The 26,968-nt window shown below is 53.7% G+C and overlaps 2 protein-coding genes across 3 annotated transcripts; both read left to right on the top strand.

Annotated features, from left to right (window-relative positions):
- Positions 1 to 5,911: 5,911 nt before the first annotated feature.
- On the top strand, positions 5,912 to 13,500 carry LOC119095958 (calcyclin-binding protein). 2 transcript variants are annotated; one of them, XM_037218821.1, is made up of 6 exons: positions 5,912 to 5,972; positions 7,956 to 8,005; positions 9,297 to 9,474; positions 10,696 to 10,792; positions 11,185 to 11,294; positions 13,065 to 13,500. In XM_037218821.1, the coding sequence occupies exons 2-6, from the start codon at positions 8,000 to 8,002 to the stop codon at positions 13,334 to 13,336; spliced, it is 663 nt and encodes a 220-aa protein (XP_037074716.1). In that variant the 5' UTR covers positions 5,912 to 5,972; positions 7,956 to 7,999; the 3' UTR covers positions 13,337 to 13,500. The 2 variants fall into 2 exon arrangements, with proteins under 2 accessions (XP_037074716.1, XP_037074715.1); XM_037218820.1 differs by having other exon boundaries at positions 5,933 to 6,025.
- Positions 13,501 to 20,819: 7,319 nt separating this feature from the next.
- Positions 20,820 to 22,054, top strand: LOC119095897 (immediate early response gene 5 protein). The gene has a single exon (XM_037218754.1). It carries the CDS (start codon positions 20,903 to 20,905, stop codon positions 21,503 to 21,505), a length of 603 nt encoding a protein of 200 aa, XP_037074649.1. The 5' UTR covers positions 20,820 to 20,902; the 3' UTR covers positions 21,506 to 22,054.
- Positions 22,055 to 26,968: the final 4,914 nt, after the last annotated feature.

Here is a 26,968-nt window from a genome sequence, read left to right as displayed (position 1 = left end):
TGCGCCTTGTGTGCTCTAGAACGCATTCCATTCTTAGGATCCTTCGTAGTCCACTGGCGTGATTAGGTGCACGGAGCGACGCCGGATGGTGTAGGGAGATCCTGCTGGACTAGCTTCCCAAAACAGGTCCCCATTTGTAACAACAGAAAACTGGGAGCAATTGAACAGCAGGGAAAAACAAAACGCCGAAACAGGTAGGGCTCAGAACAACCAAGGGCTCCTAATAAGATGCTGGAGACAGAAAAGGTCAAAATATCGACACCCTGTATGACCTGAGATGGTCGGAGGGGCATAAAACGAAACCCAAAATATCAGTGGCCTTAGTCAGTGCTTTCATAGACTTACATATGAACCCAATAAATAAAGCAACAGCACCCCCAAAAGTGCAGGGGTCTCCAAAACGGTCCTGTGGTGTATGTAAGTTGGTCATAGTGGGCAGCATGTCCAACACACGGCGCAGAGTGGTGAAATTTCCCTTGATCTGATCGTGTTACGCGTGTTGGGTACAACGCATCGTGTCCAGTTTGGCAACAAAATGAGAAGTCATGAAGAAAACGAAAATTTTGCTGAGATAGATTTATGAAACGGCTTCCGTGTGAAGACAACTTATTCCCAGCACTCGGAACCCCACTATCCCAGTATATTAATGACAGCTAAACAGACCCATTTTGCTTTGTGCGCTTATCCAAGTAGCATGGAGGAATCTCTTCCGTGCCGCGCAACTTCACGATTCTCGTCTACCGTGCCGCGCAGCTCCGCAATTCTCGTCTATCGTGCCGCGCAACTCCACGATTCTCGTCTACCGTGCCGCGCAACTTCACGATTCTCGTCTACCGTGCCGCGCAACTCCACGATTCTCGTCTACCGTGCCGCGCAACTCCACGATTCTCGTCTACCGTGCCGCGCAACTTCACGATTCTCGTCTACCGTGCCGCATAACTCTACCATTCTCGTCCGCTCTGCAATCAGGTTGCACTATCAATCCAACGTTCCAATGGCCATCTCTGACGAGACACATGCGAACATGTCTTTCGGAGGGCGAACCCACCATCGCGCGTTTTGCTACGTTACGTGTGCGGTGAGAGTGGCGAAATGACGATTGGTGTGTCTGTGCGGCGATGTTTATTCATTTTGCAAGCATTCGCGTGCCGCCGCCGATGGGTTCGCACCATGGAAATTCTGGAAATGTCACTGTGATCGCTCTTTTGACAAAAACATTATATATGACCTAAAAAGTAATCACGCATGAATAAATATTCGGACAAATGTATGCCAGACTGACCTGGAATAGCGGTATGATTTTGGACATCCCTTACACTTTTCGGGACAACACTACGTTAAAGGTCGGCTTCATCAGAAAGTATGTGGCTAGTACTTCAACATATCCATCTGTCCTTTTACCACTTTGAGGAACTTCACCGGTTGGAGCTTAAATCAAATTTTCAGAGAGGAGAAACTTTGTAGGAGAGAAATACATTTTGCATCCAGTAGAAAATGGCGCAAGTCAGTGCTGCCTAATGTTACATGTTTAGGTCAAACATTTTACTTACTTTCATTGCAACGTTTAAATGATGATGGGAGTTAACCCCGATGAACAAGAATGGCTAACATAATGTTCGTGAGCACTATTCACGGACTTAATTTCGTGTGCTCCAGGTGGGAACAATAACAATTGTTATAATGATGTAAAAATCTATTAAGATCTTATCAAAAGATTTTAAGCATACAGCACTACAATATATATATATATATATATATATATATACTATATATATATATATATATATAAACGTCAGGATCAATTGCCGTAATACTTGTCTTCTTAAATATGGCAGCATGCCTGGTGCCTATGTTTTCTTCGACAGCGACTCCAGGTTTTGCACCAATCGTTTATCAACTTCAGAAAACTATATAAAATGGTGCCTATATTTTGTAACTTCTCCCTTGTTCTACTAACGTTGTCAGACATAAGCACAGTCACACAAAATACAAGGAAAACAGTTACAGGGATTCAGCTTGTGTTGGCTCAGGAAAGTACTTCAAAAGGTTCCCAAGGCTTGTGCCATATAGTTTTAATTCACGCAAGCTGCCCAGTATATTTGTGAGGAGCATTATACATATAGAGGAGACGGCATCAATAGCCTTATTCCTCGTACAATAAACAGAAGGATGGAGAGATAGATGTGATATTTCGGCTACAGTGCCTTGGTCGAAACGGATATCAGTAGTAGGTATTTAATTTATTTAAGTTACGTGCATCCACAGACATAACATGAATGGCACTTCCGATAAGGAAAATTGTCACGTCACATCCCAGCTGCTAGAGGCTGACCATCACGCAGTGAGAGCGTAACCCCCATATTCATTTGTCTGTTGATGGTAAGATCTCTTATGTACACGCCATGAATCGGTTACGGGTAGGGTAGGGGGTATACACGCGTGGTGTGGTAATCGGGCGCGGGGTACGAGTGTACACGTGTGATGTGTGTACCTCGTGTATGGGTATGGGGTGTACACGCGTGATGCGGGATAAAGCGGGTGCAGGTACGGGTGTGACACGGTGTGATGTGGTATTCGGGTATGGGTATGGGGTGGTGTACAGCGCTGTGATGTGGTACTCGGGTATGGGTATGGGTGTACACGCGTGATGCGGTAATCGGGTGCAGGGTACGGGGGTACACGTGTGATGTGGTACTCGGGTATGGGTATGGGTGTTACACCGGTGATGCGGTAATCGGGTGCGGGTACGGGTGTACACGTGTGATGTGGTACTCGGGTGTGGGTATGGGTGTACACACGTGATGCGGTATGCATCGGGTGCGGGTACGGGTGTACACCGTGTGATGTGGTACTCGGGTATGGGTATGGGTGTACACGCGTGATGTGGTAATCGAGTACGCGCACGGGTATATGCACGTGATGTCATGCACGTACGCACGTGATGAATCGGGTACTGGTACGCTATGAATCCTGGCTTCAGCTGCGGCTTGCATCCTAAACATAATCAACCAGCGAAGAAAGCTGAACTCGAGCTGCTGTACCAACAGATTTGTGATGAACATAAGGTGGGAAGGATCAATGTCAATCCAGACGTAAAAGAAAAGCTATTGTCTGAGGGTAAGAAAGAAAGAGGCGGTCATAAAAGTCGCACTGTCACCACCAGATTCCGTGACACAGCTGAAGGATTGAGGAATAGCGCTAACTTGATGACGCGCCAAGCTGGCAAGTCAGCTGGTTTCGTCCTGCTGAATCGCCCCGAGTACTTGCGTAAAAAATATTCTGCAGGACATCTCCAAGTTTGAGAAGCTCAGTATGAACCCCTCTGAAAAGGTGGAAAGCATTTGAGCCTGCCTATCACTATGGCCAGTTTTGAAGATGGTGTGACTAAATTCCAAAAAAAAAAATGGTGAACCCATCCAAAGATGCTTCTAAGGTAACCCCAAAACACATAAGGATGATAACTCCATTCGTTCCATAATCACCTGATCCTGTGCAGTTGGCCCAGCATTAGCGCCGGAGCCCGTGCAGTCCATTAATTGGCACATTCATTCGGGGTGCCGCCCTCGTCCGTGTTGAGCAAATGTTCCCCGGGCCGACTCGAGAGACAGAACAGGGACAGACAGTGTTGAGACAGAACACCCTGTCAGGCACTTCGGGTCCCTGACTGATAAAAGGGATTGCTTCAGGGACCCCGACCATTGTGAATCGCGCGCCCGGCCTTGTCCCTTCTAAGGAAATGGGCCGCGGAGCTCAGACTGACACGAAGCCGACTGTTCGATGATAGTGATTTCTGGCAGGAATAAAGGAGCGTTCTGCCTCAGGGATCCCCAGACGGTGCAAAAAGCCCCCTAACTAACATTTGAAATCACGGCCCTACGGCCGGGGTCCTTAGGTGACCTACATCCAGCGCTTCGGACCCCTCAGCCTTCCAATCGGGTCCTTGATCTTTGGCCTCGAGAAACCCTTCGACCCTCTCCGAGCACCTTCAAACACCGCTCCTGGCCGACTTGGGGTCACTGCCACCACAGGGCCCCTCTTAGGCATTGTAGTCCCTGACCGACACAGAAGCCCTCATCGTGTCAGGAACCCAGCAGATTGCAAGTCGTGGACCCTGGCCTCGTTCCTGCTTGGGAAATGAGTTTTAAGGGCTCAGACGGACATGGAGCCGACTATTTGGCTTTGTGCCGAGGCCCTATATACTGTGGATAAATAACCATTACAGGACAGCCCTAATAAAAGCCCTCTGACTGACATTTCAGACCACGGCACTACGGATGGGCGCCGAGCCCGAGTCCAAAAGGGCCCTTAATCTTTGGTTTAGAGAGGCCCTTCGGCCTACTTTTCAGACCCCCACAAATACGGCTCCTGGCGACTCGGACTACTTGCCTACACAGGACCCCCTGCTAATCACTGTAGGCCTCTGAGCGTAGGCCTCTGAACGGCACCCTCGTGGTTTTAGCGACCCCAGTTAATGTAAATCGCGGGCCGGCCTTGCTCATGCTTGGGAAATGGACCCCCGGGGCTCTCAACGACATGCAACCGACCGTTCACTGTTGGTGGTCTCTAGCCGAAATAGAGGCCTGCATTGCCCCAGGGGTTCCCACTTGGTGCAAGAGACCCTCTGACTGATATATGAGGTCACGGACTTACGGGCGGGAGGGCATCCTTAATGACTAACGGCCAGCCTTTGGGCCCTTCAGTCTTCTGATCGGGCCCTTGATCTTTGGTCCGAAAGCGCCCTTCAGCCCCTCTTTGAACCTTCTTTAACGAAGCCCGAAACCAATAAGGGGCCATTAGCCGACACATGACCCCCTGTTAGGCGCTGTGCCCGCTGACCCGCGCAGGGTCCCAATTATTGTCTCAGGGACACAGACCAACGCAAATCACGGCCCGGCCTTGCTCCTTCTGGCGGAATGGGCTCGGCTCGTGGCCCCTTGCGAGTACAGGACCCTCTGTTAGGCACTGTGGGCCCCTGACAGATACAGGGGCTCTGATCATTGTAAGTCCTGATTTCGTAGCTAATGGGAAGTGGACCTTCAGGCCCGTACTGACACGGAGCCGACTGCGTGTGACTGGTGGTGCATGACGGACATGTAGGCCCATATCAACTCAGGAGGTATCCGAGCGACGCAAAGTGTTCTCTGACTGTCATTTGAGGGTTCGTCGTCGCAGGCCGGGCCCCTGAATGGGATTCCGACCAGCCCTTCGTGACCTTGGACCCTCCAATCGCGCCCTAGATCGCCGGAACCGGTGAACCCTCCAATCTTTTTTGGGCCTCCTTGAACACTGCCTCTGACCGACTCGGGGCTCTTGCCAATACGGGGCCCCATGTCAGGCGCTCTGGGCCCTGACAGACGCTGGGGCCCCGACCAGTGCAAATCGCTGACTCTGGCTTTGTTCCCGGTCGAGAAATGGGCGCTCAGGCGCGCGTCGACACGTAGCCGACTGTGTGCTGTTGGTGGCGTCTGACCACTAAATAGGCTCTTATCGATTCGTGGGACCCCTCATCAGCGCGCAGGGTTCTCTTGCTGGTATTGGAGTTAAGGCCCCTGAATGCAACCACCGGCTGGTCTTTCGGGTTCCTCGGGCCGTCAAATTGGGCCCTGAATCGTAAGTCTTGAGGGGCGCTTCAGGCCTCCCGGAACGTATTGGGGGTACGTGCTCCCTGTGCCCCTCGCACTGGCTGGGCTTCTGCAATATTCTTTTCTGCGCTTAGCAAAACGTGCCGTCGTCCACGATAATTGGGAGACCGAAGATGAGCAGTCCTTGTGAAATGTACAGTCAGCCAAAATGACGTCATGTATTGCGATCAGCTGTTGCGTGTGCAAGCACTGTATCGGGGCGAACTATGCGCAATTCAGGCGAGTCCGGCGAAACGCGTTGTTCTCGCAATTTCTCGAGTTCTCAAGGGCATTCCTGCATTGCTCACGCGGCGATTGTGCCGGTGGTGTGCGCTATTCCGTGACTGTTAGGTAGATATCTACGTCTGTTTGTAGGCCGACGCCGTCTTTTACGATTCCTACTGGTACGTTGCTAGGTGATGCTGCAATGTGCTGTGAGGTGTGGATTTATCAGGCGCTAGGTTGCGTGCTCTATGATAAATTTGCTATTTTTTCATGACGAGTTTAGGCGCGCTGTCCAGGTTTTTTTCCAATGTACTCAATGCTGTAGGCAGTGTGATGCATGCTGCTCTTATGCTCAGTTAAGGTGCTAAACCCATGGTATTGGCTCTGTGAAATTTACACTAAAGTTTGGTGCATGCAACAGAGGTTCAGCTCGCTAATATATTGTTTTGTCTCATGCTGTGGATCGATTTTTCACAGAATGGACCTGGATAATGTGTTCTGAAGTTCAATTCTAGTTATTTAAGCTATATTTTGTCATGGTTGTCAGCAATTTCTTAAGTTTACTGCTTTCTAAGGACAACCTTCAGCTGTTGTACAAGTTGAGTGGTGGCAGGGGATTTTTGTGGTCTTCATGCTCGTTTTGTATAAAGCAGTCACAAATTTCAATAGCATACTCATCCTTATGAGATGTATGCCATCTTGGCAGTTTCAAACCCACCCAGCATATGATCATTGAAAGTCTGGTTTAATCACTAAAGGGATTGCTGAGCATATGAAAATATTATAATAATATTCTAACTATTCTAATAATTAAAGGAAGCACCAAATGTGGTGAAACAAGGTTGCCTATAAATGCTGGTATACTTTTGAAGTGGAAAATACTTTTCCAGGTGGCCCAATTCTCTGTTTAGTAAAGATGCTTGTCAATGTACCATGGCTTGATTATGTGATCATACCTTGCACAACATTGACTGACAGTCAACTGACAGCCAGTGATATCTGAAAATGGTGCCCACAAATTCCAGACATTCCAGTTAGATTTTTTGTGGTCTTGAGCATGGCATGGCTTATGGAATGGAAGGCTTTCAATGACAGCATGGCATGAATGCCAAGGGGACTTTGAAGTGCTCCTCAGCATACTTTCCCCATTTTTGCAGGAGTGTAGCTCGGAAACTAGGAGGGTTCAGGTCTTAAGAAAAGCAGGATTGAGAACACTGTAGAAATATTTTCAAGATAGCTTTTTTAGCTTAAAACCTCATGTAAATATGGAGCACTTCATTTAATTGATATAAGTGCTTGTCTAGCTAATGTCCCAGCAGCTCACAATCTTATGGACAGACTTTGACCAAAATTGTGATCCAGTGTCTTTGCTGATTGTTTGGTTTCGCATAACCAGATGCTGCCTGTGTAAATGTCAATACAGTGTTATATACCATTGCATAAAGCTTTTGCTTCATTTTTGTCACTTAACCAAGGATGTAGTTTTGCAAAATGGGCAGGGGGAGAGACTGAGCATTAAAATCTAATGTGACCTGCATCCTACCTAGAACTGCTCTAGCAAACAGCTTTCTTCCTCAAAATTGGGTGCTGGAGCCCAAATTGATGGTAGGAGCCCTGGAGCCCCCCCCCCCCCCCCCCCAATCAACTGAATTGCAAACTACACCTCTGCAATGTATAGCTCATCCCACCCATGTCTGCTCAAATCTGTGTATGTCCATGCCTGATTCTTGTGCCCTTGCCTCATCCCTAAAAGCAGTTATGTACTATATGTATAGGTGACATGGGAAAGCTGGTCTTTCTGGCATTCCTGTGTGCACTAACATTTCTGCCACTTGTCAGGAGACCCCGTGCCTTGCCCTTGTAGCTGTGTATATATATATATATATATATATATATATATATATATATATATATATATTGCTAGTTGTTATTCATGTGAGGCAGGTGTTGTGAGGTACTTTCTAATGTTGATTTGATTATTCATGTTAGGTTGTAAGTTGCATTTTGTGTCTGTTACATTATTCATTACATGATATATATGTTAAGCTGCAGGTTAGCATTTTATCTTCATGTCAGTTGCAATGCCTTAATGGCAACCTTTCATTACAGGTGTTTATTGGGCAAGAGCTCCTTCTCTTTTAAAAGTGTACCAAATGGAGGTGAGTACATGAGGATTATTTCTTGCATGGAATGGATATAACTGATGCAGCTTGATCAACCCATGTAGCTTGCAGTCAAATCTGCTCACACATTTTTGGGTGTGGAATTGTTGGCACAAAAATGTGTGTACAATTACATTTGGCATGATATTTTGTATTGCTTGATACATTTGGGAAAACAATACTAGAATTATGTAAGTCTTCAGCATCAACATAGACTTTTGTGCCAAACTGATACATGTACAGTGAGTTGTTGGGTGATGGTCTTGTTCTTGAAGTGCTGCACATCAAAAATATATAAAATGCATAGCATCGTTGTGCTATGTCTAAAGTTTGCAATTCAGAATCTAAACTTTGAATTCTAAATCTAAACTAAAACAAAGTATAAACCTTCTTTTTGAGTTGCTGCACATCAAAAATATATAAAATGCATAGCATAGTTGTGCTATGCCTGAAGTTCACAATTCAGAATCATTGTAGACTGTTCAAGTGTGCAGCAGTTTCTCAACACAGCTTGCTCTGTGAACCTGTACTCAACTATCCTAATGCTGTTAAAGAGGATGATTTTGTCAACAAGGTTTAACATACTGCAGTGCTCAGCATGGTCCACCCCATTCTCTGACGTCGACTCTGATGCCTTCCTGACGTTGAGCACGGTCGCTGCTGCTGACCGCAGGCCACCCTAGTCCAGAACAAACATGGAGCGTGTGTAGCGACTTGTGTACCAAGTTGATGTGTAGTGACTTGAATCCCCAGCTCGGCTCGGTTGGGATGGGAGGCTAGAACTCCAACCGATTGAGCTGCCTGGTCGAGCTGCGACGGCTTCATTCAGTGGAGCCTGCAGGCAACTGACGGATGTGTGAACCAGGATGGTCGGCATCTCACCAGTGTGCACTATGGGTGGATCATTTGAATTATGCTATGATTGCTCAGATTATGTAGATGTGTTCAGTTTGTCAGCTGATGACCTGACCACATTGTAGCAGGTCATCCTGATGGCCTATTGACATGGCCACCTGGTAACCAGACCATGTGATGACCTGACCACCTGGTGTCCTGACCATGTGATGACCTGACCATCTGATGACCTGACCATGTGATGACCTGATCACGTGGTGTCCTGACCATGTGATGTCCTGACCATATGATGACCTGATCATGGGTTGATGTGGCCATGTGATGCCCTGACCATCTGATGACCTGACCATGTGATGACTTGACCATGTGATGACCTGACAAGCAGAAAACAGGACCCTCTGTTGGGCTACACCCCTGATTGCTCTGACTGCAGCTGAGCCAGGACCTGGAGGAGGTGCGCCAGCTGCTGGTGCAGGCACGCCGCGACAACTCGCGCCGCGTGCTGACGGCAGAGCTGGCCCGGCTAGAGGCGCTGCGGGCCGCCGAGCCGGCCGCACCCAAGCCGGCGCCCGCCGCCCACAGGGTCTACGAGACCAAGCTCTCCGACTATGGTGAGCTGGACTTTGTCAGTGTGGTTGTTTATGTAGGTTAGGTTAGGTTAGGTGAGCTGGACTTTGTCAGTGTGCTTGTTTATGTAGGTTACGTTAGGTTAGCCGGCGTCTCGCAGAAACGCGAAATTGCTGTGATATTGCTCCAGCATTGCCTTGTTGAGAAGGAACTCATGCAGAACAAATTTCCCCATACCATTTAGTGTATTTGTATACGTGACTCGGAGCAATGTAGCTGTAGGATGGTTGGTGAATGATTATCCTAATTTCAGCACAGGTGGTTGAGAATGTAGTAAATTATTTCTTGGTTAGTTCTTCAACTGTCGCCCTGATTCGCCCGTTTTCATACGTTTTTCTTTACCCGTTTTCATACGTTTTCATGACCGCGTTCATGACCCGTTTTTCATGACCGCGGACTGATAGGGATAGGAGGGGGGGGGGGGGGACTGATGCGATCCCTGCCGTTTCCAAATTAAGAAATTTAGAGTCTCGCAGAACGTGCAGTGAATTGATCTCAACGAGCTCTTGCGACTGGTATTTAGGTTGATGTTGAAGGTCGATAATTAGAACCCGTCATGCCTGATCAAAGGTCGTTTTTTCCTGGTTACCGCATTATTTTAGTTTTGCATACCAATGCCTACCATGTCTCGTGGTTTCGTGGAACTCACGCAGACGCGGTGCTTATTTAGCTTTGTGCTCAATGATATCAAGTTTTGTGTTGTTTTTTTTTTCATTATTATGTATACCGACACGGATTTAGCATGTCGCCGGTTGTAATCGTCGGTTGCTGGCCGCCTCCCGCCCCGGCTGAGGATTGCCTTAACTGTTCCTAAAACTCGGCGTCACCCGGAAACCAGCGATGCTCCAGACACCGTTTTGTGTGTCAAAACACGCGCAAGGAATGCCCCAATGTCTACTGAAAAGTTGGACGCGATTACGCGACATTCTGGAGAGATGTCTTCAGTAAACCTTATGGCATCGCGTCTGCCCCCCCCCCCCCCCCCCCCCCGCCCATCAGCGCGAGGGTTAAGCTCTCCACGCCACAAGAAACGCCCACTGAAGTTAACCATTAAAATATTACGGAAGTCTGGCAGCCCACATGCATTTGTCATTGCATCTTCATCTAACGAACGTAAGGTCGTAGAGATAGGTGTGGAATTCTGGGGCGTCGTATGCCTTGTGTGTGCCCCACGCATGATCTGCTGATGATGATGTTGCCGCCAGCATGGGACCAGTCGGACAAGTTCGTCAAGTTCTACGTCAACGTGAAGAATGTACAGACTGTGCCAGAACAAAACATCCAGTGCACCTACACAGACAAGTAAGCTGATGATACATGCACCGGGCATAGTCTTGCGATCTATCGTGGGTCGTAATTTAACGTGGTTAAGCGATCATTCGGACCAGCGGGGAGTGGAAACTGACAAGTGGTTTGTGAAGATATGGTTGTTGGAGTTCAATGTTCGTTGACCAAACATAAGCTTAGTATGCAGTAATTTTGTTCCGCCGAATATACCCCCCTTTCATGCGACACATTGTTGCACGTGGTGTCATTCCTGAATATTCGGGATGTGGATCCTGTTGCTTGAAATGATGATCTATGTTATTGTTTAGTACGTTGCGTGTTTTTTATGTTGCTCGAGTAGACCTGAAAAATCGGTGCTTGAGTTGTTGGGATGTTACCTGGGCGAGTAAACAGGCTGTTCTTTCCAGCTCCTTCACATTGAGGATAGAAAGCCTGGACAACAAGAACTACAACTTTGCCATTAACAACTTACTGCACCCGATTAACACCTCGGCCAGCAAGTTCAAGGTCAAACAAGGTAATTAGACGGATTGGCGCTCCGTTTCGTATGCAATCTTGGCGATCCTTGGCGGCGCTCTGTCTGCCCTTCGCATTTGCCCAGTCGATCGGCACGCGGCCGGGAAACTTAAGAGGCTTTATATCCGTGAAAGCCCCGTGGTGCATTACTGGGTCTCCAGTGTGCGGTGCACCCCTCGCGCGAGGACACCTTTGCGGCCGGTGGGAAGCCCTGAGGAGGACATGAGCCAGAGGTATGGCCCGGTTTGTCTCGATGTCCGGCGGTGTAGGGCTGGCGGGCGCCGGCCGCGAGAAGAGCAGCCAAACCTGGCCGCCGCGGGCGACGGGCGGCAAACGGGAGCTTCTACACATAACGGGACTTATAGCGGGAGGCCGCGCAACATGTAATGCACGCTTCCATGAGGCGCGATCAAGCAGCGTGTATCGTAATGGGACCACTGGGAGCTTGTCGCCTGCCGCGGCGTATTTCCCAGCGGTCCGATTATGACCAGCGCTGCCTGGTCGTCTCTGACGAAGGCGGACGACCTCACATGTTGCGGCGGGCTGTCCTGCCTCCTGTCAGGCGGGCCCTTGCCTGATCGCCCCGCGGACGGGACCGTGACCGGGTGCCGCCCGCGGGCCGCGGTGTGCTGGCTGAGGAGCGGAGCGTGACGCGCGGCGGTGAGGGGTGTTGTAGCGAAGGCCGCTGAACACTCGAGCCGCCGGTGGCCGATCGTGTGGCACGGAAGTCCGGACAGGGCCCGGCTGGGGCCGCGGACGGTGGCTGTCTGTCCGATGAGGTCGCCCACACAGCGCGGCCGTCGGACAGTGCGGCCGCTGACTTTTCGCCTGGACAGTTCAGACATGCGCAGTTCCGCAGTGCCCCCTGTCCACACGGGTGGCTCCGTCTGCCGGTCTCCACTCCCGCGCCGTCGGCCTTGGTGTGTTTCCTTCGGCCCGGCCGTGTGACCCTCGCCCCTGTGGTCTCATGGCGTCGCCGCATGTGCCGCGTGTCGCTGGCTTGCTCTTGGTGGCCGGCTGCGGGAAGTCCTGCGTGGTGGATGACGTACAGTGGGTACGTTTGGAAGCGTGTTGGTCTGTGTTGCAAGACCACTTCACCTTCGCGATTGAGATGTTTTGTCCACATGTTTTGTGCGTGCAATTATGCCACGTTTCGAAGGAATTTTTTCTCTTAAAGCTTGGACGATGAAAGACAGATGCATCGAGTCACTGAATGTAGCTGTTCTTATGATACGACTCTTGCAGCTGGGCTGCTGCTCACCGAATTTCTATCTCCTCTCACCTGCCTTACTCCGCCGCGTGTTCGCCTTCAGTTCGTGGGCGGTGGACGACTGTCCGATAGACCGATGCGGAGACACCTCAAATGACTTGAAGGCGTGCATAACAAATACCCTGTGACGTTGCCGCCTGTTAGGCTTCAACCGTCAACTATGTTCCGTGTTTGCTATTGTGCCATCATCCGCGCACCTTCAACCGTCAGTCATGTCGTGTGTTTGGCAATGCTCCGTCGTCGACCATTGCTGTGCACATGTGTGCAGCGTATGATACCTCTGAAATTTGTACACATGTGTTCAACTTCAGACACATTTACATGTGTGCACCGTCCCCAATGTGTAGGAATGTTGACAGGTGATTTATGTGTGATGTGTAGTGGAGATTAACCCAAAGACCCCATGCGGACATCTGCTATCCACCCATTGTCTTAAGCCACCTGCTGTAGCGTCGCGTTTGGAGACCAGCGTCAACACGTTCTGACCGCCGCCTCCGGCAGACTCGGTGCTGGTGATGCTGGCCAAGCGCTCGGCCGAGCACTGGTCGCACGTGACGGGCGTCGAGAAGCAGGCCGAGGAGGCGCGCACATCCAAGCTGAGTCCCGGTGGCGCCGGCAAGGAGGAGGCGGCCGGCGCCGACCCGGCCGCCGGCATCATGGACCTGATGAAGAAGATGTACGACGACGGCGACGACGAGATGAAGCGCACGATCATGAAGGCCTGGTCGGAGAGCCGCGACAAGCAGATGACTGACGGCGGCGGCATGCTCTGAGGCGGCGGCGACGCGTCCTGTCGCCTGCGGGACCGGCTGACGTAGGCCTGATCGGGGCTGGGGCGTCCAGTCCGGGCCGCTCAGGCGGAACCCTCCTGCTTTGTACGCTGTGGACTCGAGACGAGTGAAGGCGGGCGCGGTGACGGCGCGCGTTCACCCGCTGGGCGCGGTGACGGCGCGCGCTCGCCCGCTGGGCGCGGTGACGGCGCGCGTTCGCCCGCTGGGCGCGGTGACGGCGCGCGCTCGCCCGCTGGGCGCGGCGACGGCGCGCGCTCGCCGCTGGGCGCGGTGATGGCGCGCGCTCGCCGGCCGAACGAGGGGACTATGCAGATCTCGTTTGTCGCAGTTGTGCTATTTCTGGCTGGCGTGCGGCGCCAGGTTGCAGAGGGAAGTGTACTGTCTTGATAATAGACGAGTCGCCTCTGTGTCTGGTTGTGTTGATGTCAGTCGGTCCATCCCCTCCGGCGAGAATGGATGGATTCCCAACATTGCTGCCACCTATTCGCACCTTTTCGGCTGCGTTGTTGTCTCCCTGGTGTAGCAAGGAAGTGCTGCCATCTATACAGAATGTATTTTTCATTGCACCACTCGTATTTCTGGTGGCAACACCCATCCTGCTATCTTGCCGAATTGCCACTGCGTTCTTTGTGGCTTGCAGTACCGTTGAGTATCGATCATTAAGGGATGAAGCTCCTGCAGAAATCTACTCTCCATTGTTGTGATCTCTGCGAGCACGAGAGGCCTCGGAAAATCTTGCAAGCTGGTCAAAGCCCTCTGTGCTGATTCCGCCCCTATGTACACACAATCTGATCAGTGAGGCGTAAAGGACACGGATGGGCGCTGCCGTGTGAAAACAGTATCATGCTGCCGGTCGGTCAATGTGACGCCCGTTAATCATCCGTTGTTGGCAGATGCGGGCGGGTGATGGTGTAAATCTAATCTTGCTGCCCATCCGCGTGTTTGCCCCTTATCTGACGAGGCCGCTAATGCCGCAAATTTCGCTGATCTTTGCCGGGTTATATCCCCATCCGCTGTTTGTTTTCATGAATCCGGTACATATCGTCCTATCTGGGGCCGCCCTGCGATGTCTGGCTCCGTTCTTTCCCATCCTGAGCCGATGGGCCCGCCCACGTCTCAAGAGCGATGCCACTTTGTCCCGGTCCGTCCCTGTCCGTCGGTAAACCCCGGTGGCATTCCTCACTCTGCTGTACCTCTGAGAACTTCTCGTCCTCACGTCCATTCTCCCGTACGCCCACCTGTGCCTTCCCCCTCTCCCCTCTCCTTCCTTCGTGTCCCGTTCACCAGCAGTTACTAGGTGACTCGTCCTTCAGCCACGGCGTGGAATATTCCTCACTTGGACCTGCGCAACATGGCGTCATCGCCGGCCTCGGTGGCGCCGCACGTGCGTCTGCCTCGGCCGCCCGCTCCGCGTCGGACGGCTGAGGGGGGGGGGGGGGGGGCAGCGGGCGGCCTTGGTCTTTGTCGCGCTGTGGCCGGTGACTCAGGCACGGATGTGGCCGGCCGCTGCGCGCGTCAGGCTCGTCAGGCGCCGCCGGAGGTCGACAGGAGGCTGCTGACGGCCGGTGAGCCGGCTTCGACAGGCAGGCGCTGGTCGCGAGGTGGAAACTCTCCAATTGGCAGGTGCACAGCCCTAAAACGTGTCCTTGTATGGGCGGGTTAACCCCTCGCTCTGATATCACAGGAAGATGCGCCCCCCTCCCTCAAAGTTTTCTGAGACAATTTCTGGCATGTCTTGCGATCGTGTTCAAGTTTTCTGTAACTTACAGGGCACTACGCGTGTTATTGTTATGACACCGAAACGCGTTAACCGGTCCTGATATCTGAACAGTGACGGTTTTTCCTGAGCACCGCACGGCGATTTACGGCAGGGGCGGGCAGTAACCGCTGATCGCGCGCGGTGACACAACGTCGTAGTAACGTAGCCCTACATCATAAATTGATGTGTAAAACGCCTCAAACTGCACATTATTGTGCTAAAGTTTAACACAATAAAAATGAGCGCGTAGCGCGGTTTCGTAAACATGGGCACGTAAATCCGAGAAAATGCCATTTTTGTGTACAATTGACCTTTTGCATAACGGGGCCAATGTTTGACCTTGCAAAATAGAGTGTTGCCCATCATGAGATATCATTGAGACCGGTCCACCGGTCTTTTCCGCAGGGCTCTGTCGTTCTTTCTTTGGAAACGGCAGAGGGGGGGGGGGGGGAGTTGCATTGACCCTCATATCAGTACGCGTTATGAAAAGAGGCGAATCAGAGTGAGGGCTTAGGGAAGAATTAGCCGTAAATCCCCACTTTCTCCATGCGTTTAACGAAGCCATGCCTCCGAAACAGCAACAAAGGATCGATGTTGCCTGAGGTGAGTCCCAAGGATGGAGGAACTGGCCGACGCGTGGACGAGTCTTTTTCTAGGAGATCAGCACGCAGTTGTTAAGTTCCACGCGACAGATAAGTCGACAAGTACTGAGGTTATGCTAATGGACTCGCCCAGATAACTTGCGAATGACTGCATTCCATTTGTTGTACTTGAGCCGGAGGAATTGCACTGTCCAGCGGAGGATAGAAACACCAAAGCATTCGCTTGAAATCTGATCAGGTGAAGAGGTTGGGTAGGAGCCGTTCAGAACCCGCTGCCCGCGACTTCGGATCAAAATTTTGATCGTCGGTTTTAACCAAACGCTTGAGCAAACATCTACTGCAGCCTGCAGCCAATACGCTTGAGGACACTGGCGGGTTCGGAGAAGGGGGAGGGTAATGAGACCCTCCACGACGGCAGTGAGAAGACAGAATCTCGACTCTGCAAACCTTTTTTGACAATGTGGCACTGAGAAGTGTTCCAGCGCCGATGCTTGCCACTGGATCCGCCATAAGTCGCCGTCCCTCACCCGGCCCTGCCCGTGGGCGCGTGTCACGTTCAGAAGCGAGCGGCAGTCAGGCCGGACTACTACGAACAGCTGCGATGACGCCAGCCCTGCGGCGCAGAAACCAACAAGCTTGGAGGCCGGCTACAGCTCTGTGGTTGGTTCGGTTGGTTGGAGCGTGCAGCACCGTGCCGTTCCTGGTGTGGCATATGCCGTTCCTGGTGTGGTATATGCCGTTCCTGGTGTGGCATGTAGCGTTCCAGGTATCCTGCTAACCTTCAGGGCAGGCAAGTAAGCTAGCCAGCCTCACTCATACCTCCGTGGCGGCATCCAAGGGACCCGACAGGTGCTCTGGACCCCACTGCCCGGTGGAAAGCAGGCATACTTTAGAATTAAGCTTGTTTTTAGCATGCATTCGCTTGGTATCTGACTACGGCCCGTCCTTGAAACTGGTTGCTGAATGCGCCTCTGAGTATCCCGCCCTCGCCGCCGGTCTGACCCTACACGCCCCGTGCGCAGCCGCCACGCGCCGCGTGGGCCGCGCGTGGCGGCGCGCCGCCGGCAGCTGTTGTGGGCCGGAGATCGATGCCCAGTGACGTCACGGCGGCGTCTGGCGCGTGGCGCGTGGGTTTCCGACGGCCGCGGGCCGGATCCACGGCCGCCGGCCGGTCGATCGGGCGGTCGATAGCCTGGCCCGGCCGCGGCGGCAGCGCCGTGTCGAGAGCAGGGCCTGAGGTACGGACGGCGCGTCCGGGACCTGGAGCAGATCCACCGGACCAGCAGGCTCACGGATGCCACAAGCCGGTGAACTGGTCCTAGGGCGGATGCGCTGGTCGTGGAGCCGGCCGTCTGGACCCGGAGCGGGTACACCGGATCTGGTGCAGTTTTGCTAGACCTTGGATAATGGGGAAAATGGTGAAAAGCACCGGTCCTAGGGCATAACACCGCACCGGATCATGTCTATTGTACCAGGAGCACAAACACGGGACATGGACCACGTGCTTCGGACTGGGGTGCATCATTGCGTCCCAGGCCAGGAGCAGGAGCCGCAGCCGCAGCCGGAGCAGAAGCCGGAGCCGGAGCGGAGCAGCAGCTGGAGTTGGAGCTGAAGACGGAGCAGCAGCCGCAGCCGCAGCGCAGCCGCAGTCGAAGCTGGAGCCAAAAACCAAGACGGAGCGGGAGCCGGAGCCGGACCTGGAACCGTAGCGGAACCGGAGTTTAAGCAGGAGCTGGAGTCGGGACCGGGGCGGGAGCCGGAGTCGGAGCTGGAACAGCGGCCGGGCAGCAGGGGCCAAAAGTCTTAACTTCCCTATTGCCAGTACGAAGCACCACGAATCGCAACGCGCGTTTTTTAGCCTTCACCGAAATGGCACAGGCCCCGAAATTCAAACCCGCGGCTTTCACCAGTCAGCACTGCGCACGGACCTCCGGCTCGTCTGGCGGCAGCGCGGGCAGGGCGGGAGAAACCGTCGGCGCCCGGGCCGCCCTGGCGTCCGCTCCGCCCCAGCGCGCCCAGTGCCGCTGCCGTGTGACGTAACCGGCCCGAGGAGCGGTCCGGCGGCGCCCGGTCGTTGACCGCACGCGGAGAAAGCGGCCACCGTCCGGGCGCAACGGAACCCTGCACAGGAGCAGTACAGAAGCCACACGACACCGCAGGAACAGTGGTACGGAGGGCAGACGGGGCTGGTGGAGGGGGTGGCACCGAAGCCAGACGGGGCCGGAGGGAGGAGTGATACAGGGCCAGACCGGGTCAGGGGGATGAGTGGCACACAGGCCGGATGGGACCTGACACGTTAGCTCTACAGAGGTCAGGCAGGAGTCAGTGGGGACCTGACAGATGAACTGCACAGAGGTCAGACGGGACCTGACAGATGAGCTGAACACAGAGGTGCAGAGTTCAGTGGGGGCCTGGCAGATGAACTGTACAGAGGTCAGGTGGGACCTGACCGATGAACTGTACAGAGGCCAGGCTGGACCTGACAGATAAACTATACGCAGAGGTACTGAGGTCAGAGGGGATCTTGACAGATGAACTGTACAGAGGTCAGTAGGGATCTGACAGATGAGCTGTACAGAGGTCAGAAGGACCTGACAGATGAGCTGTACGGAGGCCAGGCAAAGCGAACAACAGAACAGAACAGAACAGAACAGAACAGAACAGAACAGTCATCGGGAATGCATAGAACAGGCAGAGCTGTACAAAGCAAAGCGAACAGTACAGCCTCGGCAGAAAACCGAGGCTGTGCCGCACATACGAGCGGTGTAGATATCCAACAAGGCCTGACAGACGAATGACTCTGCCCGCCTAGAATTGCGACTTAGATGCCAGACCGGGTGTAGGAGCGGTGCGGCGACCGGGAGGAATCGGGAGAGGGATGCTGCGGGGGCCAGGTGGAACAGCTCAGTGGCTCAGAGGCCAGAAGGTGTAGGACGGAAGAAACGGAAGTAACGGGGAGGTGACGCACACGGCGCAGGGGCCAGGCAGACTAGTCGGGGGAGGGGGGGGGGGGGCCGCAGCGGGCAGATGGCAACAGGCATCTGAGGGGTACGCTGGTCAGACTACTGACGCGGCATGGGGTCAGACAGAGAGGCTTAGCTGCAGAATCACACCACCCCTGTCTGATGAATGTTTAGCTTTAGAAACTGTGGGGGCTATTGGAAAGTGGCAAGCAAGGTAGCGACGCTCATCCTTTTTATTTAGAGGGTCACAAAGAACCTGCACGTGTGAGGGGGCAGGAAGATCAGGGATCACATGGCTCTCGGGGGGTTCGGGGGGGGGGTTTAGGGTCAAATTTCTGTCCCCTCATCCCTCCACCCAACTGGACTACACAACGATCATCACGTAATCCGTATCATAAGTCGAGCGGCGCGCTGCAATATTGGAGGTGTCAGGAGGGGCGGGAAGGGGGGAGGGGGGAGCAGGGTGTGGCGTTACAATGTATTGGCATTTTCGCTCGTCGAGCCGGTGTTGCGTTCTGGACCAGTCCAGAGGCTTGGCTACCGGAAGAGAGGTGGCGCCGCCGAGAGGGGAGCGTCAGAACTGGTTTGGGGCGAACAAACGCCGATGCATGCATGCCGTCTTGGAGCCTGGCCTATCAGCGTCCTGGGACCGTCCCAGGAGCCTCTTACCGGCCTTGAGGCCATTTGGCCCCTGACGGTCCGGGCCCTTCGACCGGCTCGAGGGCGCCAGCTGAATGTCACGTGACGCCTCACCCCTTGTGGCGGGGATTCATTGGCCGACATGAAGGTCAGCTGACAGCCGCGGCTCGTGTTCAGCCGCTCTGGGCTCACGAGCCCTTTTCCCCTATCGATTTTCTTTGGGTGTATCGCTCGTTTGCCCAGCGGTGATGATCGATGAGGACATCTAACCACTGCAATCAAAAGCTTGAGGAACGTACGGAAGGCGGCGTTTTCGTAATGATCGCGGACATACGAGTGTCGAGTCACATACCTCTTTAAAACATTCCAACACGCCGCAGGGGCGCACACAAGAGCCCCCATAAATGTATGCGGATCCCCAGTCATCGGGAGTGCATGGAATAGGGATGTATTATTGTTTACAAGAGGGCGCCAGAGGGCTCCATTGATGGCCCATGAAAATAAAAAATATACGTTCTGTGCTCAGCTACTCCTCTCTGCACTCATCAACTCCGTGCCCATGAGGGATCCCCCTGGGGTCCCGATGAGGGCGTCTGTGGAGGGAGCCTCCTCGAGATCGGAACTCTTACGCATTTCCTGATTGCGCCAGAATCTACAGCAAACTTTAGCAGCACTGAGAGCTCGAGCACCCTTTCTTTAACGTTGTATGGATAATTTTACCCATGGAAATGTTGACCGAGTGCTGGCGTCCCTACTCTCGTTATTTCAGCCGCCGTTTTGACTGTCTCCCGACACGAGCTCGAGCTGGGGTCGGGAGATCGTGGTAGTTTCCTGGATCCTCCTGGAGATCATTTTGGAATTGCTTTCCTGTGCATTTTTGAAAAGCTCTGTCCCAGCCGGGCTGCGTATTTTTGGTGCGGTTAAGAGCACCATCCAGAAGGTTCTACGAACCACCGACCGGTGCAGACTGGATCCCTGGCGTCAACCATCGGCGTCACCACGTGGCTTTTTCCATCACAACGCAGTTCGCGGTGGCCCACCTCCCCGGGAAATCCTGCCCCCCCCCCCTAACCGACCTTCCCGGCCGCGTGACGCATGGGACTGGCGAATACCAGGCCTTACTTGGACGTGACCAAGGTCGCGCGCCGCGCCAAAGCGTCATCCCCGGTACTGGGAGCGCCCTGCCGAACCTGGCCGAACCCGCCGGCGCTGCGCCGGCTGGCTGACCTTAGGAGACATCGCCTTCGGTCTGGGGTTACGAAGCAGCACCGGCCGTGTGGGTAACCGCGGAGAAAACGCTCCCCTCCCCGTTTCGTTCACGGGTGGTTTCCACCGGTTTCGGATGTTGTCATAGTATGGTTGCGACCGCCACCGCCAGGGGCGCCTCCATCGTCCCGGCCGACGTAGTACGCGAGGCGCGACGCTGATTGGTGGCTGGGGCGCATGTGACGTCACGCGGCCGAGCCTATAAGTACGAGAAAGCGGCGGCGCCGTGAGTTCACTGGGAGAGTTCGGAGAGGTGGGGTGCACAGCCTGCCCTGCGACTGCTATTTTGTGAGGCGATTTTCGTGCACTTCCGTCGGCCATGGAGGCTCAGCGCGTTATCAGCGTGTCACTGGGCAAGATCGCGCAGAGCCGCGTGCAACGCTCAGGGTGCAGTCTGCACAAGTCACTGATGGTGGCGTCGATCCTGCAGAAGGCCCGGCACCTGTACGTCGAGCAGGCGTTCATGATGCACTGCCGTCCACCGGTGGCGCCGCCGGCAGCCGCGCCCGCGCCGCCGCCGCCGGCCGACCGGGCGCCGGTCTATACGGACCTCGACGAGTGCGGTCCGGCCGGGCGCGGCGTCGGCGGCGTGCCTGAGCCAGCCGAAGCGGCCGAACCGAGCGAGCCGGCGCGCCGGAAGCGCCTCATTTCCGACGAGGAGACTGAGGAGGCGGTGGCGTCGATCCTGCCGAAGCGCGCGCGCATCGAGCCTGACCCGCCGTCTAAGGACGCCGACTCGGACGACTCGGACGACTCGTGCTACGAGAGCGGCGACAGCGACGACAGCGAGGCGGACGCCATGGAGATCGACCGCATCACCAGTCTCGTCTCCGTGTTCAGCTTCGACAGTTTAAAGCTACGCCGGGCGGCACCCGAACCGTGGGAGCTGAGTGCGGCGGACCCCGTGGCGGTCCGTGCGTGACCGTCGTCCTTCTAGCCGTGAGCGGGGCCCGGCGCCGCTCCCCAGCTGTGATCTCTAGTACCTGACGCGTGACCGCGTGCCGGGCGCTGGCGCCATGATGGCCGCGACTCTGCCGCCGCCGCCATTGTGGAATTTTCCGCCGAGCGGCCGACCGTCGCCCGGGGCGACCGCCGGCGCCGGGCGGGCAGGGTGCTGCACAGGACCGGTTTTGCGCGCAGGGCCGGAACCGGGCAGACGGCCGCGGCGGTCGCCCGCTCGCCAGTGCAATGTTTAATCGCTCTCGTGTGGGGCCCTGTCTTCCGAGCCTGGTCCGAGCCGCGGATTGTGAAAGAGCGGGTGACGTGGCAACGCGGCCGGATTGGGCCGGCTGCCCGGCCGGGCGAGCGAGCGATCTCACACACTGCCGCATCATGATGAATCATGTTTTCCAATGAAGCTGCTGGCGGCGTCAATTGTGATCCATAATCTAGACTCTTGGAAGCGAGAGATGATAGTACTATTTTGTATATATTTTGTACATAGGCAAATATATTATCGTACGCATGTGTATGAAGTTTATGGGAATTACGACCCGTGGAGTGGGCCGAATCGCACTGAGACGAGCTTAAGACGGCTGGCGTTGGGACCGGCCCGGTAGCCAGTTCAAGGTCGCCGGAAGAGGACCATTCATGGCCTCGGGCCGGCCCCAGCCTCCGTAAACCCCGGATTCAAACGCGATCCCCGCCACCCGCCGACCGGCACCCTGACGCTACCGCCTGTTGTCGGGTCGCCGTCCGCAGCCGGCGATGGGGCTCGGGATGCGGTGCTCGCCGGCGGTCGCCCGTGGGGCTCGGGCAGATCCGGCAGCCGCCGGGCGGATCTGTGGCGTGCGCGGGAGCGGCCGCCTGACGTAAGGAGGGCGTCCGGGCAGCCCGCCGCCAGCCGCGCTGTCCGCTGGCGACCCAGCAGAAGTGGGACAGCCCCGGTCCCGGAAGAAGCGGCGGCGGGACGGCCGCGCCCGCCGACTCCTGGCTGGACGCAGGCAGCCGGTCACGGTGACGCGTAGGAGCTGACGTCAGCGTTTCGAGTCGCCGCGTCCGGCCAGGCTTGGGGCACGTGATAACCTCGCGATGACGCATCGTGACATCCGCGACTGGCCTCGGTGCAGCACGGGCGGGTCTGGAAGTTACGTCTTTCTTCTTGTCCGATGGAGACCGATGCAAACTGCTCGGTTTCTTTAAATAATCAATCGACAGACTTAACTAGTTTGCAATAACGTGTCATTGCAAATGCTGCTCTGCCGGAGCCATACCAGCATCGGGATGTAGGGAAACATTTGAATAACTCACTCGTGCGTCATCTGGCCACGTCGTTCCTTGTTATAGTCACGAGACCACTTGAAAACCGGACATTGGCCCTTCCCACAAGATTATTACGGCTGCGTCCATTTTGAGAAAAGGCCGACACGCGGCCCACAAACCTAGCCATGAATGCACGCCTTGTCTCGAGTGACGTCCGCACATCGAAAGTGTTGCCTTAGTGTTGTCCTACCCACTGAAGGGAATGGCCGAAGAGGTACAGCGCATTTTGCTGTGGATGAATATGATGTGAATACCTGGCGATCTTTTCCAACGCGCGGTTCTGCTCCTAGCCATGCTGAATAACGCTGTCCTTCAAAGGGAGTGCTCCACATTTGCATGGAGTGCTCAGATGAAATAGCTATGCTGAAGGTCATTCGTAGCGGTTCACAGTCCTGCTGTTCTTTAAGCCTAAACCTCTCTAGTTTCTTGGCTACACGCCCGCGGAGATGTGCAGACTTTTTCGTACAGACTACTTCAAGGTCACACATGCATCCATGAAGCCATAATGACGTCACTAAAATTCTGCCGCTGCATTGGCCATGCAGCGATCAAGGTCAAGAAAAATACAATTGCCGAGCCGTTCATATCTTTGTGAGCACGATTTCCAGATAAAGCGGCCGTCAATCGGCTCTTAATCAATGTTGCGCAAGGTGCGATGACACAATCAAACAATGACGCATCGAGGAGCATATTTACTACGTAGAGAAGTTGTGTTGACTAGAGCCTTTTCTAATAAGAAGCATGTCAATAGCTATAAGTGAGCTTATTTCATCATGTCTGATACTCGCTTCAATATCTTCCTACGCCGAACATTCTCTTCAGGGCTGGTAGTGAAAGAGCATCACAACAAACATTAATTGTGATGAAAGCCATTGTTCATTACTGGCGTGGACGTAACCAAACATTGAATGCCACTCGTGTCCATTTCCGTTTGGTGTCATTTATATCGTCAGAACACATAATCAGTAAAATCTTCCCAAAAGCTTCTACCGGGGTTCGGACTTCGCAAAGTGATAGAAATACTGGGACTGTGGCCCCTGCTGATCCCATTGGTGCTCACTAGTAACTCCAGCACATCATTTTCGAAGGAACGTGACGCGCAGTCTGCCGCACTTCCCAGCGGATGAAGACGTCATTGGCCCCGTCTACTGAAGCCGACACGCTGCTTCCCGCATCAGCCGTATGAATCCTGTCGAGAAGCGCCGAGGCTGATCTGACGTAGTCGATTCTCGCGTATTAGTCTGCCGCCAGCGGTGGTGTCAGGGCCTTGGCAATGTTTGCGCCGTGGAGGCGATACATCAAGGTGAGGCCCCTGCGGCTGCATACTGGATGAGGTGGTGTTTAACCGGTTGGACTTGATTGCAATTATTTGATGGTGGGGGCCTAGCGTGCCAGCTGTTTTGAACAAATCGACAGTTTTCGATATCACTAACCGTCACATATTGATGGCTACAAAAGTCGTCATGACATGGAGCACAACAGCGTCGTCGCCTTATAATGCAAATTATACTGCGATGCACTCATGATGTAACTCGGTGTCGAAAGTTGTTTCTGATCCTTCTCGGTCACAGGATAGTTCCCCTGCTGAAGCTCCAAGAATTCATATTTCCATTAAAGCAACCGGCGCATTATGTTGTCTCCTTTCGTACAGTTATCGCATGCATCTGTCGGAAGACCTTTGCATTGGACACGATACACTGCATACAAGATAAACTGCAAGGTATGGTTTCCAGCCTGTTTGACCTGGCGTACAATGGCTCGACACCTGAGTGCGACATCAGGTCATGACCTGCGTGCAGACCCACTGCCTCTGGGAATCTCGGTCATCTTCCAGAAGGCTGTATCAGTTACCGTGGCGAGCATAGGTACTATAACTCGGAGAGTACTTTAAGTGCGTTCTCTGACGTAGCATGTGGGACGTCTCTGGTCCTCACGACACTCATCTACTGAGGCGTTATGGCATTACCTCCTGTCAGGAAGGGCCGGCAACATGGGCAGTCAAACCCTGTACGTCTGGTTTCCAACGCACGCAGCTTAACTACTGTACTATCAGCAGATTAATACCATGACAGTCATCACGAGGAAAGGAATGCTATCCCAATCCACGGTTGCGTATAACCCCCAGAATTCGGAGCTCAGACTCGTTGTAACTCTGCTGTTCGTTGGTCACCTTATGTTCTAGGCTTTGTGTCTGCGGAGAGCAGCTAAACACGGAAGAGCCACGTTGGGAGCTGAACTGCACTAACCTTGACACGTAACCTTGACACGGTGCCACATGCGTGGAGCACCATACCACTGCTTCTGTGCGGCCACATGGAGGGAAAACGCGGCAACTACAAGGCGCTGAATGTAAACAATATTGGGCGAATTTTCACAGCTGTCTTGTAGACATTTGAATGTAAAGCAGCAGTCGTCCTTCTTTGTACCTGACATGGCACATCAACATTAAATGGCTTGAACTGACCATTGAAATTTTCCAGCATTTGCAACCAATCAGCAAACAAAGCTCATATCAATCTGTTTTGTGGTGAACGATATGCTTTAGCGGTGTACCAAAGAATGTTAAGCCCCAAAAGGGTTTAAATGCTACTACAGGTGTGTTTCATGGGCATGCTTAAGACGCTACGCTTTAGTAGAACGGACCATGAAGCAAACACAGGCCCCAGTTAAGTTTGAATTTCCGATGGGAAAAAACAGAAGCCACCCATTGCTTTCTGAGCGGCCCGTAATTTTTGTAGACGACCAGCACTGTCTCGTTCTGGTATGGGAGACGCCTTACACGCATAGGTGTAGGAACTTTGCAGAAAGTGGGTGTGGGAGGCAGGCTCATGGTACATTTGAGAATCTTTCACTGGGAAGACAAGCTCGGCGATCGGAGGGGTGGAGGCGGAGATGGACGAATTTGTCCGCCATTTGCTGCACCATATTTTGGAGATAAGTAAACCTCCTGGCTGCTTGTGGCCATGTTATATATATATATATATATATATATATATATATATATATATATATTGTTATATATATAGCTTGTTATATATACTTGATATACATGTAGCTATAATATATATGATTAAAAACAACTGCTGACTCAGTATTGACGAGCTTTTTCATGCATCGTTCTAGTTTCCGGGCCTTTGACTTGGCATCATCAAAGGCCCGGAAACTAGAACGATGCGTTAAAAAGCTCGTCAAAGCTGAGTCAGCAGTTATTTTTAATCAAACGTGTATAAAAGAAAGGACTGTGCCAAAATATTCCAATATACTGCTGTTGTTTTCCCCAGTGCACAACTTTGACCCCTTACCCTCCCCCCCCCCCCTCCCTGTTCCTACACCCTGTGAAAGGGCCGGTCCAAAAAGGTTCGCGGTGGCGTTTGTTGCAGTTGACAGCGTAGCATTTTCCACTGAATTGTCTGTCATGTCATCACCCCATGGGCCGCTCAAGGTAAAAACACCGTCCTTGACACCTTGCAGATCTAGCAGGCAGGCAGCAGCGTAGAACAGGAAATGTCGTGTCGCTACCTAGGCATCGGACGGCGTCCGTTTGACCGCGCGTTTGCAGACGACGTACGTTTGACCTCCGCCCGTGTTTGGCTCATGACAAGGGTATCCGATAGCCACCTGGCCGCGGGTCTCCCCACGCCGTACCAGCTGCCGCAGCCGCCGCTCCAACGTCTTCGCGAGGGTGGCGGAAGGCCCCACCTGCCCGCTGTCGCATCCCAGGCCCTCCGGCGCTCGTTCAAACGCGCTGCCAGCCAGCCAGCCTCTCCCGTTTCCACGCCGGATTTTAAACGACGGCCGCCCGCCGGCGGACGCTCCCGAGCCCCGTACGTCACGGGCCGTATCCGGGGCAACGGGCAGCGGCGTCGGCGGCGCGGGCGAGGCGGACGCCGCGCCGGCCGGCCGCCGACCTCTCGGTGAAAGCTCCATCTGGGTCAGTTTCTCGTCACGAGCGGGACCCGGGCGATTTAGGTGGGGCGGCCAGTGGGGACAGACGCGTGTGCGTGTCGGCGGAGTCAAGTTGGCAGCCGGGCTCAACGGGTTTTTCGAAAGACGGGGGTGTGCTTGTCGCTGATGAATGAGAGCAGGCGAGTGGAGAAGAAGAGAATAATGGCTGATATTCAAA

This window comes from Pollicipes pollicipes, unplaced genomic scaffold (assembly GCF_011947565.3).
Source record: "Pollicipes pollicipes isolate AB1234 unplaced genomic scaffold, Ppol_2.1 Scaffold_4219;HRSCAF=4965_pilon_pilon_pilon, whole genome shotgun sequence".
Classification (NCBI taxonomy): Eukaryota; Metazoa; Arthropoda; class Thecostraca; order Pollicipedomorpha; family Pollicipedidae; genus Pollicipes; species Pollicipes pollicipes.
This window is presented reverse-complemented; position numbering and strand designations above follow the sequence as displayed.